At 36.6% G+C, this 17,751-nt stretch overlaps 1 protein-coding gene across 2 annotated transcripts in view; it reads left to right on the top strand.

The window, feature by feature from the left end:
- Positions 1-17,751, top strand: part of MDN1 (midasin AAA ATPase 1) — a 214,461-nt gene that overhangs the window by 109,902 nt on the left and 86,808 nt on the right. For both annotated transcript variants that reach the window (XM_007484319.3, XM_007484318.3), the window contains exons 36-43: positions 1,386-1,594; positions 5,293-5,415; positions 6,863-7,060; positions 8,278-8,385; positions 8,805-8,993; positions 12,950-13,039; positions 13,138-13,401; positions 14,694-14,955. In XM_007484319.3, the coding sequence (XP_007484381.2) occupies positions 1,386-1,594; positions 5,293-5,415; positions 6,863-7,060; positions 8,278-8,385; positions 8,805-8,993; positions 12,950-13,039; positions 13,138-13,401; positions 14,694-14,955 (1,443 nt within the window). The remainder of the gene's footprint in view (positions 1-1,385; positions 1,595-5,292; positions 5,416-6,862; positions 7,061-8,277; positions 8,386-8,804; positions 8,994-12,949; positions 13,040-13,137; positions 13,402-14,693; positions 14,956-17,751) is intronic.

Here is a 17,751-nt window from a genome sequence, read left to right as displayed (position 1 = left end):
CCACTTTTTAACAAGCATTGATTAAACCCCTCCTACATACCAGGCATTGACTAAACTTTGGGGGCACACAGAAAGGCAAAAGTATGGTCTGCTTCCTCTTGGAGAATGGGGACATGCAGGTCCCCTTGTACATACATGATAGATGCAGTGTTGATGGAAGGCAGCCTCTCACAGAAGGAAGTGGTAGTAGGGGTGTGAGCTGAGACCTTAGAGTTAAGGAAGATGGGAGACAGAGGCAGGAAAGGACATTCTGTATGGAGTGGATAGCTTGTGAAAAGGCAAAGTCTCATGTGGGAGAAACAGGAAGGAGACCCTTTCTGTTGAATCTGAGAAAATGTGGAGAGGGGTAAAATGTCAGGCCACTGGAAAAGTGGGAAGGGCCAGGTCACAAAGGATTATTAAATTCCAGAGGATTTTATATTGGGTTTTGGAGGCATCAGGGAGTCACCTGAGTGCAGCTGGGCTAAAGTGGGGTTTGGCACCAAGAGGATGGGAGCTTGGTGGAAGGAGATTGCCCAGAAGACTGGTTGGTAATCACAGCCTCAGGTAATGGAGGTATTGAGGCCCTATCTAGGGTACTGTGTGTGACTAGGGAGAAGGGGATAGAGAAGGGAGATGATCTGAATGTAGAAATAGCAGAATTTGGATATTTTGGTTGAATGTGACTATTTGCTGTTTATTAACTATCATTCACGTTACCGTGATTCCTTGGAAAATGAGAGTTAAGTTCTAAATATTTGGTTTTTAAATTAACACAATTATTGATGAGAACTTTGTAATTTTAAATATATATTTATATATGAAAGATAGTGTGATATAGTAAATAACATACTGGCCTAAGAGGATGACTTAGATTCAAGTCCTGCCCCTTGGGTTATGTGATTCCTTAAAAAATCATTTAACCTGCCAGTGCTTCTACACAGTGCTGGAAGTCTATTTATTGCAGAGCAGTTGCCAAATTGACATCAGTGGAGGGAGATTTCACACCTGGGAGCTCCTTCACTAGTGAAACAACAGTTTTGACCAAATGTTTGCATGCATGTGTGTATGCTTCTGCCTGATTATAAATTATTGATTTAATAATTCAATTTTGTACATGTGTACACATGTAAGTATCAACAAATATATGTGGGTGGAGATGGCTTCGATTAAAAGTTGAGAGGTATTTCAAAGGCTTAAAAGAGTTTGGAAAGTATCAATTTAGGGCATAAGGCCTTTATAAATGTCAAACTAGTTGAACATAATAGTTAATTATAAACTAGTTAAATAGTTAATGATAATAACAAAGTTTATAAATGTTAAAATGCATATGGATGCTGACCACCAGAATCATCACATCAATTTTGAAGTTCTCTAACTTCTACCCATTTCTTTTTTGTTTTTAGGAACTGTTTCGCAAAGGCAGGATGCTTCAGACTATGCACTCAATGCAGGCACTACTGCTATGAATGCCCAAAGGCTCTTAAGGGCCACAAAATTGAATAAACCCATTCTCTTGGAGGGCTCTCCAGGGGTGGGCAAGACCAGTTTGGTATCTGCAATTGCAAAAGCTTCAGGTAACCACCTTGTGCGAATCAACCTGTCTGAACAAACGGTAAGCTTAGCCAGAATTCCTTGGGCTGGACAGATGTTGCTATGATAATATCTATTCAGAGATGTTCATAAAAAAAGAATTCAAAAGCACAACCAAATGGGATATTTATTCTCTGCTGTAAATGATACCAATGATGTGGTTAATGCTTTTGTATTCTATTGCTTAAGAATTTTCTAAATTTCTACTTTAGAAGTGGGAAAGTTTTGTGGACTTTGTAACTACTGGCAAATATATCTATGATGACTTACAGTTATGAAGGTGCAGTGGATATAGCACTTGGAGTTGGGGTTCAAATCAGACCTCAGACACTTCCTAGGTATATGACCCTAAGCAAGTCACTTAACTTCAATTGTCCAGTTCTTGCTACTGTTCTATCTTAACACCAATACTTAGACATTCTAAGGAGTTTAAGTAAGCCTAGATAGCAAAAATTAAATTCTCCCAAAATTTTGCCTTGAATAACCAGTGGTTGTAATGTGGACATCCATCTTGCACTAATTGCTCACTGTTTAGCTTTAAGTTCAGTAACTGCTATCTTTTATGCCTCTTTCTTCTTTTGATGTAAAGATAGTTATTTTTTCTTAAATTCTGACCTTTTAATGACCAAGAACAATTTTTATATAATGTAACTTAATAAGGCTCAACACTCTTGTGAGGTTAAGTAAACAGTACTACCATTTAAATATCTGGGTAGATTGAGGTATGAGTAAATAAGATACTCGGATATTAAGCAATGAGGATTAGAATAGAAAATCTTTCTCCCTAGCTTCAACCCCAAGATTACAATAAATTTCACTTGAACAATAATGATCTTTAAGGGTTATGATGATTTAAAATTTTGTCCACTGATTTGTTCACATATTGTTGCATATTTGTAGATATAGGACTTCTTTTTACTCTATTCCCTTCTCCCAACTAATGTCCATTAGTTACTGTTATCAAGGTAGACCTTCAGATGTGTCAAATTAAGACATTATCCTCTGAGGACTTTGGTAATTTATTTTAAAATTGCAACAAAAGAACTTGTAAAGGTGGTATAAGTGATTGTTTTCAGTGAAGTTGCACCTCAGTATCACTAAGAAAAGGAAAGATGCTTTCAATTTAAATGGACATGTTTATACTAAAGTATAAGAGGATGCTAACTTTTGAAAATACTAGGTTTTATTCACACCCCAGTGGTAAACAATAACCTTAAACCTTAATAGGATGACTAAGTTTCCTTGTAGATCATTATGTCACATTAAAATAAAAAACATTCATAAACAAGCAGTTACAAGCATTAGATGTGGTCTTACTGTAAATTCTTAACTGTGGTAAAGATTAAAATTAATATTCAATACTCCAATATTATTTTAATATTATTTATTAAAATCTACTTATAGTCAAGAGAAATTAAAAAAACAAAAATCCCCCAAAAAACAGAAAAGGCAAAAAACTGCTCCCTCCTCCATGCTGATGCCAGCCAGAGAGACCAGTGTGGGGGGAAACAGAAGCTCCTCAATCCATGGAAGAAGATGCACAAAAAGGAAAAGGAAAGGGGATTGTGGGAAATGTAGTCTCTAGGGTTCAAGATTCTAAATCAATACATTTCTCCCTGTGATCCTTTAGGAGACCAGTCTCCCCAATGGATCATGAAAACATAGCTAATTTATAATTTGAACTAGAGGTATATACAAATATTATAGTTTTAAAAGGGAAATTACAATAATTTGGGGATAAAAGGAAAAGAGAATAAAACCAATGATTGATAGGCACATTGACAAAAAGCCAATTAGGGAACAGTCCCCTTTGGCATAAGAGTATACATAGAAAACAAATGCATTCAACCCCACACAGTTCAAATCACCACTCTGGATCTTCTGGTGCAGTATGTGGTCTGTGGAGGCATCTTCATGGTGCCTTCTCCAAACAGTTCACTTTCTGGATTCGGAGAAGTAGCATGTTTCTTATCCCAAAATTGCTCTCAAAAAGAATTTAAACTTTGCATTTTAGAATACACCATATACCAGTTGTAGAGATAATTCTTAATTTTACTGTGTTGGAGAATCTTTTGGGGGTAGTTTGGGTCATTCCTCACTCTAAACTGTATTCTGCATTCCTCCCCCAAAGATTTTCTTATGATGCCAGCAGATATGGTAGAGTAGATAAAGAATAGGATCTGGATCCAGGAAAACTTGGGTTCATATTCCTTTTGTGTCACTAACTGTGTGACTTTGGGGAAGTCTTCATTTGTCAAATGGGATTAATAATTGTAGTATCTCAAAAGGGTTGGTATGAAGCTCAAATGAGGTAATTTCAAAACTTTGAAATGATATTATTTTTCTGAGAGTCAGCAAATTACCTTTTTTAGGTATTATCTTCTATAATAATGAAACAAAATTAGGCCAATTTTAATTAGTTTGCATTTAACAATTCAGTATTTAAGTTGCTTCCTAAGTGTAAGGTACCTAGGGTACTCAAAAGATGAAAGCAAAAGAGTTCGTGCCCCTTAAATCTACATTCTACAGCTATGGGTATGTAGTGGTAGTGGAGGAGGGAGATGGGATGCATTGGCAATGCTGATTTAGTGGTACAAATCAAGCTTAAAAAAATTTTATAGGAATGTTTCCATGGCTTGTCTACCCAAGCTGATCCCAGTTTCACACTTCCTTTATAGCTTCCTCTTAAAATATACTTACCTGTACCCTTCTGTGATTACAAATTTGTTTTCCATTTGTTAATTGTATTGCTTTTTTTAATGCTTGTGACACTGATAAGTTTGGAATAAGGAGGGGCTTGATCTTTGTACTTCATTTCTGAATGATGGTGAAGCCATATGCCTTGTTTGCACATAGGTTATGTTTCCATCACCTTTTGGTTTCCAAGGTGCTATACTTCTCAATCCTGCTGGCTTCTAATGTTGGTTTGGCCTTGATTTCTGCTGCCATAGCTCATGGTGGGAAAAAATGAGATATTACAATGCTACTGGATAAAATTAACATGTCTGTTTAGGATTACTGATCATAGGGAACTGTCTATTAAAATAAACTAGAAAAATGGGGAGCCATCTTTCTAGAAGGCATAGTCTTTTTCTTTTTTTGACATTTTAATCACTTTATTTCAATAATTCCAAATTTTTTTCCCAACATAGTTGTACCAGTTTATAATACCACCAATAATATAGCTGTGAGCTTATCATCCTACAACCCTCCAACATTTATTGTTGCCACTTTCTCATCTTTGCTTTGGCAAAGGTTTTGAGGTGAAACCTCATGGTTGTTTTGATTTGTATTTCTCTTATTAATTTTATGGAGCATTCTTTCATGTGATTGTGAGTACTTTGTAATTCTCCTTTTGTAAATCATGCATTCATATCCTTTGATCTCATATCTATTGGGGTAGAAGGTATTAGTCTTATGATAGTGTCTTGCATATATTCTGCATTTTTTTCTTTTAACAGGAGAAAGCAAAAATGTTATTCTCTCTCATCATTGGTCATCTTCATGAATTGAAACTTAGGGGAGTGACCTCTAAGTAATCAGTATTAGACCTTGAGTTAGTGGAAAGGAAAAGGCCTTAAAGGCTTCCTTTTTTTAAGGAAACCACTGGATTACCATATCTAGATTTGATGTTAAAATATATGGCTTAGCTCCTAATTATAAGTAAATGAATTGCATCATATTTGACAGAATTTATTTCCCCTTTGTTCTACTCTGAAGGACATCACAGACCTGTTTGGAGCAAATTTACCTGTTGAAGGGGGAAAGGGAGGAGAATTTTCATGGCGTGACGGCCCCTTACTGGCAGCACTGAAGGCAGGTCATTGGATTGTGTTAGATGAGGTCAGTCTTCTGTGTGTGTTTGTATATGTGCATGCATGCATCACCTAAGCTCTGGAACTTTATGCTTCATAGGGAAGACTTTAGTACATGTGCAGAGATGAGTGGGAAGGGTGGAAGAGAAGAAGCATTTCATTAAGCACCTACTTACTAATATGCTGGGGACTCTGCTCTTAGCTAAACACTTTACAGATATTTCAGATACTTTTACATTAGACTGTTTGCATAGGAAAAAATGTTAATTTAGTATCAAATGAAAAGAATGTACTCTAACAAGTCCATCAACATGCCTTTTTTAAATGATAAAGCTAATTGGGGAATGAATGCATTTAGCATAGTGGTTGTTAGAAATGTAACATAACATTCTTAAATGTTTTCTTTTTTAGAGAAGCCAGTTTAAAATAGTGTTTGCACTCCAATGAAAAACATTTTCCTAGTTTCCTCGTTTGATGACAGTTAAAAAAATCTGACTTGATTTTTCTCTACCTTTAACCAATTTTGTCTTGGTAAATATTTTAACAACTGACTTTCCAGAAAATATCCATCCATGTATCCATACGCAGACACATATACATATATATATTCACACATACATATATGACTTTTCAAAGTTTAATCTCTATTATTATCACTTTCTTAAATCTAGACAGTAAACAAAATGATAACTCAGGTGCTGGTGTGTAATATTTGTTGTCCAAGGTATAAATGTTCAAATTGAAAATTTAACAGTACTTTAAAAAGCCAGTTTGACCTGGCTCCATCATGCCCCTGACCTTAATTACACTTTATGGCAGTGTTCGTTGGTCTTTGTCCCATAGTATATGTTCAGTAATTGTTATCATCAGCTCTATGTACTTGTATTTTGCCTCTTTGATGCATAGTTGCCATCTTGTGACCAAAATTGAGCATTGCAACTTTTCCATACAAAATCTCTGAATGGGAAAATCAACTAATTTGAACTTTCCTTAGATAAATACTTCTCAAGCAGAGATTCATTTTTGTTGTTGTATTCTTGGCTAATACAGTGACTTACAAATTGTAGATACTTTATAATTTCTTAAAGAATGAATGATTGCCATAACCCTTTCTTTTGCATATGTGAAAATTGAGACTGTAGCAATTTACTCTTCTGTTTTTCTTTACTGTGTATTATTGTCATGATTTTCAAGAAAGCTAATTGCATGTGTGCATGTCTGTTTGTCTGTGTCTTACCAAATGAACAGAGTGTTCTGTTGTTGTAAGGGTTAGGAAGTTCAGACCATTTTACCAAATTTCTAATGTATTGAAAATTTCTCCCAGGGTGTGACACATAGTGATATTGTAAGAGTAGCTGAAATTTTTAATTCTTTAAACTTTATAAAATCAAAAACTCAACAAAGAGATATGTATATCATATATCAATCAGTTTTGTAGTAACCTCTTTTCCTTCTCTTCCCTTTGATGACAATAGTTAAACCTGGCTTCTCAGTCAGTATTAGAAGGACTGAATGCCTGTTTTGATCATCGAGCAGAAGTTTACATTCCTGAAATAGGCATGAACTTTAAAGTTCAACACAAGAAGACGAAGATCTTTGGCTGTCAGAATCCATATCAACAGGGAGGGGGAAGGAAGGGTTTGCCTCGGTCCTTCCTTAATAGATTCACTCAGGCAAGTGTTTGTTTTTGTTGTTGCAAAACTCACAGATGGAGTTTTGGGATTTTCTATAATACATTTGGTGAAAAGAATTGCTTAGGATCATTAGGAGAAAATTGATTTTGTGACCTAGCTTAATGATTTTGTACCTTTACCTGGCTAGCATTTAAGGGGTCGGTCTTCTGACTTAGGGCACTAAGAAGGCCATGCTATGGTTTATAAACCCATATTAGTGTTTGTCCTTTCACATCTGAGAGAATTCAGTATATCTGGTATGAAGTTAGTTATAAGTAATGAAGTTAAGTGAACTCATGGTTATTCCAGGGCCGATTCATTCAGTTGATGGATTATCACAAAGACATCTGGGTATAGAGAACAGAGAGGTCTGAGTTCACAGTCTTCCATTGAGTCATATTGACTGGGCAACAACCTTGGAAAAATCTTTAACCTTTTAGCATCCCATGAAGCTCTTAAGATTATAGAAAAATTGCTCATCTGCGTTGGCAGAGTTTTTCATCACCAAAGAGTATTCCCTAAAATGATGCGATCTCAGTTTTGGGGGGTGGGGCTAGGCGGTGAGGTGCTATTGAGAACACTCACTTAGCAGTTTGATTTGCCACCTGCTATTCCTTCTGTGGCAGAATTTGGCTATGTTTTCTATACAGTAGATGTAGATTTTAACTATCCTCATTATATCTGTCCAGTTTGCTGAATTAGCCAAAGTTGAGTGTCTGTTCATTGTATAGGACATATTTTTCAAGAACATTGTGAAGAAAATTATTAAGCTTTCTTCTTTATAAGTTTTTCCTCAAGACTGTGAAGGGTGATAAAAAGAAGTCTTCTTTGCTGTTTGAGAATTACAATATCAGGCCTAGAGTCAGGAGGACCTAGGTTCAAATTTGATTTCAAATAAGTTCAAATTATTTCAAACCTTGTTCAGATTAGAATTGCTACTAAGACAGAAGGTGGTGAGGGTTGTTAAAAAAAAAAAAAGAATTAGAAGAGGCTTTATTATTCTAGGTCATAGTAGGAAAAAGGAAATTTCTATTGATAGTAAAGGGCTTTTTTTTGGGGGGGGAGAGTTATTTCCAGTTCTGAATCCCTTGTTATTGAAAAGGATTTTTGCAGATGAATAAATTGTAATTGTCTTCCATAATGCTTTTCATAGTTTGACAAGGAGGAATGATTATGTTTACTTAAATTGTTCATGGTTTTTTTTTTTTCCCTTCCAGGTCTATGTGGACCCACTTTCAGCTTCTGACATGGAGTTCATTGCCAAGACCTTATTTCCTGCCATTGAAAAGAGCATTGTTGCAAAAATGGTTGCTTTTAACAAAAGAGTAAGACTACATTTATATATTTTGTATTCAGTCTCTCTAGCATGGATTTGGGCTTGGGGTGAACTTCACTTTGCATATTATGGTAGCTCTTTGTTTGTATAATGAGTTTAAGTTGTTGAAACTCTCTGTAAAGATGGTAAAATCAGTTTGGAATATTACACCTGCCTAATTTTTTCGCTTCACAAAGCTGGAGTATTAACAGTACTTCATAGACATGATCAGTTATGTTATTAAGCACTTTTGAGTTTTCTTCCTGGCATTTGAAAAAACAAGTCAGGAAAAGGAGGAAAATGAAAATCTTATTTATTTATTTTTATTTCTAATTCCATCAACTTCTTAAGCTTCTTCTTTTCTTGAATTCTTTCAAGAGCATGATAATGCTGAGATAAATTCTCCAAGAAAGGTTTTTTGTTTCCTAGATTGATCAAGAAGTAACTTTGGAGAAGAAATGGGGCCAGAAAGGAGGTCCCTGGGAATTTAACCTTCGGGACCTCTTCCGTTGGTGTCAGTTGATTCTCGTTGATCAGTCTCCAGGAGGTTATGATCCTAGCCAGCATGTGTATTTGGTTTATGGGGAAAGAATGAGATCCAGAGAAGACAAAGAGAAGGTGAGTAGTACCCTGTCCTGTTCCCTTTTTTTTTTTGGTTCCTGAAACATGGCTTCATTCCTAGTGAGAAGAGGTTAAGGATAGCAATGTGACAAGAGTAGCAATAATACCAAATGTATTGGAACACCTTAAGAGGAAGGAGGGGTTTATCAAGTACCCATTATGTGCCAGACTGTACCAAAATTATCTGATTTTATCCTCACAATAACCTGGGGAGATAGGGGTCTATTACAACCCCCAATTTATAGTCAGGGGAATTGAGACAGTCAGAAGTTAAATAATTTGCTGAGGGCTATACAGCTAGTGTGTGGGATTCGAACTGAGGTCCTCTTGGTTCTAGGCCAGTATTCTATTCCCTGAGCCCCCAGAATGAGCTGCCTCTTACAGATTGATTGTGTCAATCATATTTTTATTATGTGTAGTATAAGACTGAATCTGAGTGACCAGGAAAACACATAACAGACTTCTCCTATGGTTATTAGAAGAGTATGTGTTTTATTATAGAGGTGTTTAAGAGCCAGTGGAACTTCTTAAGGGACAACTGCTAGGTGGTGCAGGAATAGAGTGCCAGGCCTCAAGTCAGGGAAATTCATCATCCCAGGTTCAAATGTGGCTTTAGATACTTACTAATTTTGTCACCTATTTAAGTCATGTAACCTTGTTTGGCTCAATTTACTCATCTGTAGAATGATCTACAGAAGGAAATGGCAAACCACTCTAGTATGAGTAGGAGAATAACATTCTCAGACCAATATCACTTTTATAGCTATTAGGAGAATGTATTGGTGATGGGTGACAAAATATTCTTAACTAAAAATAGTGAAATAAGTTCAGGTGATGGGAAAAGTAGCTAAAATAGGGTTTTTTTTAAACCCTTACCTTCCATCTTGGAGTTAATACTGTGTATTGGTTCCAAGGCAGAAGAGTGGTAAGGGCTAGGCAATGGGGGTTAAGTGACTTGCCCAGGGTCACACAGCTGGGATTGTCTGAGACCAGATTTGAACCTAGGACCTCCCAAGTCACTAGGCCTGACTTTCAATCCACTGAGCTACCTAGCTGCCCCCTAAAATAGTTTTTCTTTAAAATTATAAGTAAATTAAAAGTGGTGTGAGATGATTTGTAGCTGGTGAATTATCCTCATTAGTAGTTTGGGGTTTCTTCCTATATAGTGGAATATATTAAGAAGAGAATTTACCTAAGGTCACTGTTGTTAAGATATGCCTACACTGTAGGTGTCCTGACTCCTTATCCAATAACACTATCTCTACTTTATCACTTATTCTACTAGAATTTCTGGTTTCATATATTTTGAGATTCATATGGAAAAATTATTTATATTTCCAATTGTTAATGTATACTCTTTAAAGTAGATGTTAAATTTTTCTGTTTGATTTTATTAAATTTATTTTTTGTAGTTGATCCCAATGGAACTCAATTCTGTGGTCTTTAAAAAGAGAAAATGGGATTTATTCAAGAAATAATTTTGGAGCAAATTTTACTAAATTACCTCTTTTGAATGCTGGAATAATGGCATTAATTTCCAATAATCATTTTCCAGGCAAATTATTACCTAATAATTATTATAGCTGTAATATTTATTGGGAGAGGAAATGGGGGGGATTGAAAAAACTGGGGATAATGGGAGGTTTGTATGGGTGTATGGAGGAGTTTAAGGGGACAGAGGGAATATTAGTTGGTGAGGCAAAGGAGAGAGATGCTCCTTGCCGAGAGGAAGCAGCAGGGGTCCGATTAGGACTGTTTTTTTTTTTTTTTGAATGACTGAACTGATGTTCAGCTCCCTCTATGCCCAGAAAGATAGTCCACTTATCTGACTGCGAATTCAAATAATATAAAGTTTAATAACCAGTTGGGATTGGAGTTTTTCCTCAGCTTCAGAGCTGAGGCCAGGCCCCAGAGGCTAGCAGAGGGTTTCTCCCACTCCCTTCTACTCTATATCAGTCCTCAGTACTCGCTTTGTCTAATTCAGAATCTTAGCAGTAGACAGAAAGCAAACAGGAACAGTTCTGACCTTCAAAGGTGATTGGACCTGAATCTTCGGGCTGAACCAAGAAGAGGAATGCCACACCAGACTGGGCTGAATGAGCTCCTCCCTCCTCCAACACCGGGAAGGAAGTAAAACCTGGCAGGAAGGAAGTGCTAGTCACAAGACCCAACTGCCATTCCCACAGGAAGGAAGTGCTAGTCACAAGACCCCAACTGCCACTCCCAGTTGCCCCTTCCCCCACCAACTTTCAGTCTTGTTTCCTTTCCACAATCATACCCTTTTTTTGTTGTGACCTTCCCAAGGTCACTTATTTATAATATAGTTACCAATTTACTAAATCTACTCTAAGGAATTTTTTTCAGGAAAGTTTAGGTAAGGGTTTTACAATAAATTCAGTACAATAAATGTTGAACAAAACTATTACAAGAAATTTGAATCTTAGTGCTAATACTACTTACTATAAGTTAACTAAAAGTAATACATTATTTACAGAAATTATTTACATATAATACAACAATATACATTGTTCCACATCCTAATATCAGTCAAATAGAAATATCTATTGATCTTTCTATTTGCCTAAGACCTATGGAACTAACTATATAAATATTTACATTTTGCATAAATACAATTTCAGACCCTTATTAATGCAAACAGGTTCTCTCAATATGTCCGTTTTTGATTTTGTGTTTTGTGTCTAATAGTGTTGTGTTGAATTACTACTTATCAAGTTTCTTCAGATTTCCACCTCTCATATTGACTGATGGATCTCTTCTTTCTTCGAAGTTATGTAGTGATGCATGCTATTTCCCTAATATGTGAAATTACTTTTGTTTTATTATTTCATCACTCTCAGTCTTACATATAAGTCTCGTTTGCTATCTATCCTCTTCTTATATAAACCAATTTATAAAGTTCAAAGTCTTAACTGTCTCAGCTTTTTTTTCTTGATGCTTTTCCTCTGGGCTGGTGTAAAATCTTTTCCTCTACGATGCTTTTTCTCTGGGATGCTTTTCCTCTGGGTTGCTTTTCCTCTGGGCTGGGAAGTTGTCTCTAACATTATGTGTCACTATTATTTCTTTGTGGTGTACTTTTTATGTTAATCAGTTTTTGTTTTCATTTCTCAGCACTATCTGTTGTCTAATTATCTTCTATGTCTGTTACAGTGGTGTTGAACTTTTTCTGGTTTTACATGCGAACAATGGAACCATGAGTCTTTCCCTGCAACTTTTATAGTTGTTGGGGTAGTAAGCAATACTTCATGTGGTCCAGTCCATTTTATGTCTGTAGCCAGTTTTTTATTGAAATTTTTTAAGTATACTGTCTCCTGGTTTGATGTTGTGCAAATTGTAATCCATATATATATATATGTATGTATGTATGTATGTAACTTTAAATTTTGCAAAGTATTTTTACATATATTACTTCATTTGAACCTCACAACAACTCTTTGTGATAGTTGCTATTAGTATCTCTCCTTTTATAGAAGAGGAAATAGGGAGAGAAGAGTTAGGTGACTTGTTAAGTATCAAACAGCTAGTTTGTTTCAAAGCCTAGCTACCACAGAAATAGATTTGGAATTCATGAGCATTTTAGGTTATAATCGTTTTTATTTCCTTTTATCACTCTTTGTGTGCCATCTGAAGATAATACCAATAACTTGCATTTTCTCTTCTATAAAGAAAGAACAGATGAAATTTTCAGTTTATTTCTTGTATATTTTCACCAAAGCCCTCAGATAATTTGGACATGTGTAGGTGCTAATGAGTCTGACTCTTATTTTTTAATGTAGACCTTGTTGTGGAAGGATGATGATCTTGATACCAGTATTCTCAAATCAACAAGATAAAGACTTCAGTAATTGTACATACGGAGCAGAAATTCTTAGAATAAAATGCATAAGTAGAAATATATTGAGAAATTTCTCTTTTCTTTTTCCTCACCTTTTTAGGTCATTTCTGTATTCAAAGCGGTTTTTGGTCCTAGTAATGTCCCATACATGGGGACAAGACAGTTCCACATTACTCCTTATGAAGTTCAGGTGAGGAGAACAGAATATTCAGCATCTCTTTGTTAAAATGATTTTTTTTCCTCTTTCTTTTGTCATGCTCACCTTTGCTTACTTTCTTTTTTTTTTAGGTTGGCTATTCAGTCCTTTCCCGTGGCAGCTACATTCCTCAACCATCCCTGAGACCATTGTCTCTCTTACACCAGTCCTTGAAATTCCTTGAGCCTGTCATGAAGTGTGTACAGATGAATTGGATGGTCATACTTGTTGGGCCTACTGCTGTTGGGAAGACCAGTTTGGTTCAGCTCTTGGCCCACCTGACAGGTCATACATTAAAGATTATGGCCATGAATAGTGCTATGGATACCACTGAACTCTTGGGTGGATTTGAGCAGGTAACTAATCTGTATTTATGTTTAATTGACCCTTCCTTCCTTCCTTCCTTCCTTCCTTCCTTCCTCCCTCCCTCCCTCTCTCCCTCCCTCCCAGAAGAGTGGTAAGGGCTAGGCAATGGGGGTCAAGTGACTTGCCTAGGGTCACACAGCTGGGAAATGTCTAAGGCCAGATTTGAACCTAGGACCTCTGGTCTCTAGGCCTGGCTCTTAATCCACTGAAATACCCAGCTGCCCCCTTTAATTGACTGTTTAAGGAACTCTGCCACCTTATTTTATTTCATTTTTTAAAATCCTTACCTTCCATCTTAGAATTAATAACTTGTATTGGTTCAAAGGCAGAAAAGTTGTAAGGGGTAGGCAATGGTGGTTAAGTGTCTTGCCCAGAGTTACACAGCTAGGAAGTGATTTGAATCCAGGACCTCTTGTCATCTTATTTATTGAAGCCTTTTTACTTTTATATTGAATTAATTTCCAAGTAGTAACCTGTCCTTTCAGAACCTTATCTTCTAAGCAACAGAATTGGTTGATCAGGGAAAAAGTGGTTCAGCAAAACTTAATGGACACATCTGACAATATATTGGGCATTTCCATATATATTTTTTCATCTCTTATCTGGAGACAAGCATGATTGTTATCTAGTATTTAGGTGCCCCCTATTAACTTTTCATTTGCATTTTTGTGTTCACTGTATATATATGTTTTTTCCTTGTTCTGCTTACTTTACTCTATATCAGTTCATGTATTTTCTAAAGCATTTATTAAACTCCTATGATATGCCAGGCTCTGTGCTATTATTAATACCCATTTTATCGTTGAAGAACCTGAGACAAGTAGAGTTTAGGTGACTTGCCCATGCAAGCCTGGTTTGAACTCAGGTCTTATTTATTTCAGGACTCATTCTCTAGTTCTGGTACCAACTAGCTGCTGGTATAAGCCTTATGTGTAAAAGATATCCTGTGCTCCTGAATTCTTCATATAGAGTCTTTAAAATGACCTGATTGCTGTCCTGTTGGGATGTTAGTAACTATCCTATTTTAACAAACCTTTTATAAGGGGCAGCTGGGGGATAGAGACTTGGGGTAGGGGGATGGATAGAGAAGTCAGGCATGGAATTGGGAAGTCCTGGGTTCAAAACTAACCTCAGACGATTCCCAGCTGTGTCAGCTTGGGCAAGTCACCCCAGTTGCCTAACCCTTACCTACTGCTCTTCTGCTTTGGAACCAATACTTAATACTGGGTCTAAGACATAAGATAAAGACTTAAAAAAAGCAAACAAAAATATCTTTTGACAGGTTGACATTATACGGCCATGGCGACAGCTGCTCAAAAAGGTGGAGTCTACTGTGAGTATTCTTCTTAGGGACAGCCTCCTCCTCAACCCTGAGGATGCTGAGGTGGTTCTTCGTGCCTGGAGCAATTTCTTCCTCACCTATAAACCCAAGACTCTGGGAGAAGTGGGGAAGAATATCACTGTGGAGATCGTGAACAAGCTAGAAGCAGTGTTACTTCTCGTCCAGCGCCTGAACAATAAAATCAACTCATTCTCCAAAGCAGGTGGGTGCCCACTGTGGATGGGGAGCACCTAAAGGAAGTTAATGCTGGCTGCCCTGTCCATGGTGTGCAGACACTGGTGGGCTGTTCTGCCAGCTCCCCAGAGCAATTATTCATTAAGTAATTGATCTTGACATTAGAATCCAAAGATAACTTAGAGACCGAAAATATAGTAAAAAATCTGAGGCAATGAATTAGCAACATTGATTTTCAGTAAAGGTTGATATTTTTTTCCTAGCCTTGTGGTTCATATTGCTGAGATTTGCTGAAGAAATGGACCTGCATTGTGTAGCTGTTGGGTTTTTGACATGACATGCTATTATCTGTAATTAGGCCATGTTCATTCTCTCAGGATAATAATTCTAAAAGGTATCTCTATTCTTTGTCACTTGTGTTCTTGGAACTTAAAATGTTCATTTTGTTGTACAAACCTTTAGGAATGGGTGCACCACTTTAGCCATGAGGAAGACAACTATTACACACACAGCCCATGTGCCCACTTTGTAAATTCTCTCCTCCTTCTTCCTCTCCTTCTACTCCCTTTTCTGTTCCTGTCTTTCTTTCTGTCTCCTTTCTTCCCCCTTCTTCTTTCCTTTCATTCCCTCTCCTTTTCTCCTCTCTCCTCCCTTCTTTTCTTTTATTCTCTCCATTTCCTCCTCTCCCACTTTTCCTTTACCTTTTCCTCACTTTCTCATTCCCTCTCTCCCTTTCCCTTGCTCCTTCATTTTCCTTTCCCTACCTTTCCTTCTCTCCTCCATCCGGATCTTTTTCTCTGCTTTCCTCTTTTTAAACTAAATCAACCAATACGTTCCCAGACCCAAAGAACAGAGCCCATCTCATTCATAATCTCCATCTGTCCTCTTTTTCCTACTTAGAATGGAGTCTTATTAAATGATAGTCCCTTTAGGAGAAGTTTAGCTCTGTAACTAGGAAGTGCCATTTATTCCACATCGGCTGATTGATTGGTTTTAGAATATATCAGCAAATTATATTAAAATTGGTTATTTATGTATGTAGTTGGATTTTAAGTCCTTTTTGTTTTTTATTAGAGGTCATTCATGATTGAAGCAAGTGTCTTAAAACTTAAGGAAAGCAGGATGGGAGTTTTGAGCCTGTTGCTGACATGGAAACAGCAATTTGCTTATGTGTCTGCAAACTTCCTCCTCAGAGGAAGAGTGATACCTATATTTACTCGTTAATTAATTTTTGCATGGTATTTGGGTAGGATGGATGGAGACATATGGTGATGGACAAGATGATATGCTAGAATGCTTGGAATACCACCCTAAACCTAGGTGTTTGTATGACACAAATAATTGGACTGGCATAAACAAAGGCTTTGAAAGAAGAGGTTTACTTAGACTATAACAATATAATTATGAATTTCAGTGCAACGATACAAATCAATAGTTCTGGTTCTGGTTTAATTCAATACCAAGACTTCTTTTTAGTTCCCTTTTCCTGCAATGATGACAGTTGTAAGAGTACTGCACCCCTATACATTGTGACTGAAGAGGCACAGGGTGCCTTGTGTTGAATGCTTAGGTATCTAGGTGGTTACTGGCATAAATGGCATACACACTAGTGAAAAACATTCAGTTTTGGATGAAACAAAGAAACCTTCATCCCCGAGGTACCCAAGACATTGAGGAGTATTGTCCTTCTTTGTCCCCTAACTCCCATTGCCTTGTAATTTTTTTTTTCTAGCCTAGAGACTCACTGTATGAAATCCTGTGAGCCTAATTAATCCAGTATAAAAGCAAACTCTTTGAAATCTTGTCTTCTTGCTGGATCTGCTTCCTCTCTGGTCATTTGAATAGGCCTCTTATACTAAATCAGAGAAGAAAACTATATATTGTATATGGATCTTGCTTCATATAAGCCAATTGATGACTAAATGCTTAAGATAGACTTCAAGTTTGATTTCTAGTACCAGCTCCTCCATTTTTTAGTTCAAATGTCAATTTTTAATGAGATGGAGAATTTATTTTTTAAATTTTTTCCTCATTTATTTTTTTAGAAACTTTTATTTAGTTAATTTAGAACATTATTCCTTGGTTACAAGAATCATATGCTTTTCCTCCCCCCCCCCCCCCCCCCCCCCGCCCATAGCTGATTTACAATCCCACTGGGTTTTATATGTGTCCTTGATCAGAGCCTATTTCTGTGTTGTTGATGTTTGCACTAGGATGATCATTTGGAGTCTATATTCCCAATCATATCTCCATCGACCTGTGTAATCAAGTAGTTGTTTTTCTTCTCTGTTTCTTTTCCTACAGTTTTTCCTCTGAATGTGGATAGTATTCTTTCTCGTAAATCCCTCCAACTTGTTCAGGATCACTGTATTGCCACTGATGGAGAAGTCCATCACATTCAGTTGTACCACAGTGGTCTCTGTGTCCAATGTTTTTCTGGTTCTGCTCCTTTCACTCTGCATCAATTCCTGGAGGTCATTCCAGTTCCCATGGAATTCCTCCACTTTATTATTCCTTTGAACACAATAGTATTTGAGATGGCCAATTTAAAGGAATCCTAAAATAATGTAACTTCACTGTGCTCCCCACTTAGCATTTTTAACTAAGAACTATACAACATCTGATTGAAAAAGATTCTTCTGCTTCTTTCATAGTTTGAGAAAAACTGAAATGTGGAGAAATTAAATAATTTGTGCCAGAAATAGGTTCTCAATTAGTCCAAAGAAATGTATCTCCTAGGCAGTTATTACATAACATCTTAAATCTCAATAAAGATTTCTTAGTGATACAAATTTTTAGAAATTTGAGTTATATTGTATCTCTC

Source organism: Monodelphis domestica, chromosome 2 (assembly GCF_027887165.1).
Source record: "Monodelphis domestica isolate mMonDom1 chromosome 2, mMonDom1.pri, whole genome shotgun sequence".
NCBI lineage: Eukaryota > Metazoa > Chordata > Mammalia > Didelphimorphia > Didelphidae > Monodelphis > Monodelphis domestica.
The sequence above is the reverse complement of the archived record's forward strand: the minus strand, read 5'-3'. Positions and strand labels throughout refer to the sequence as shown.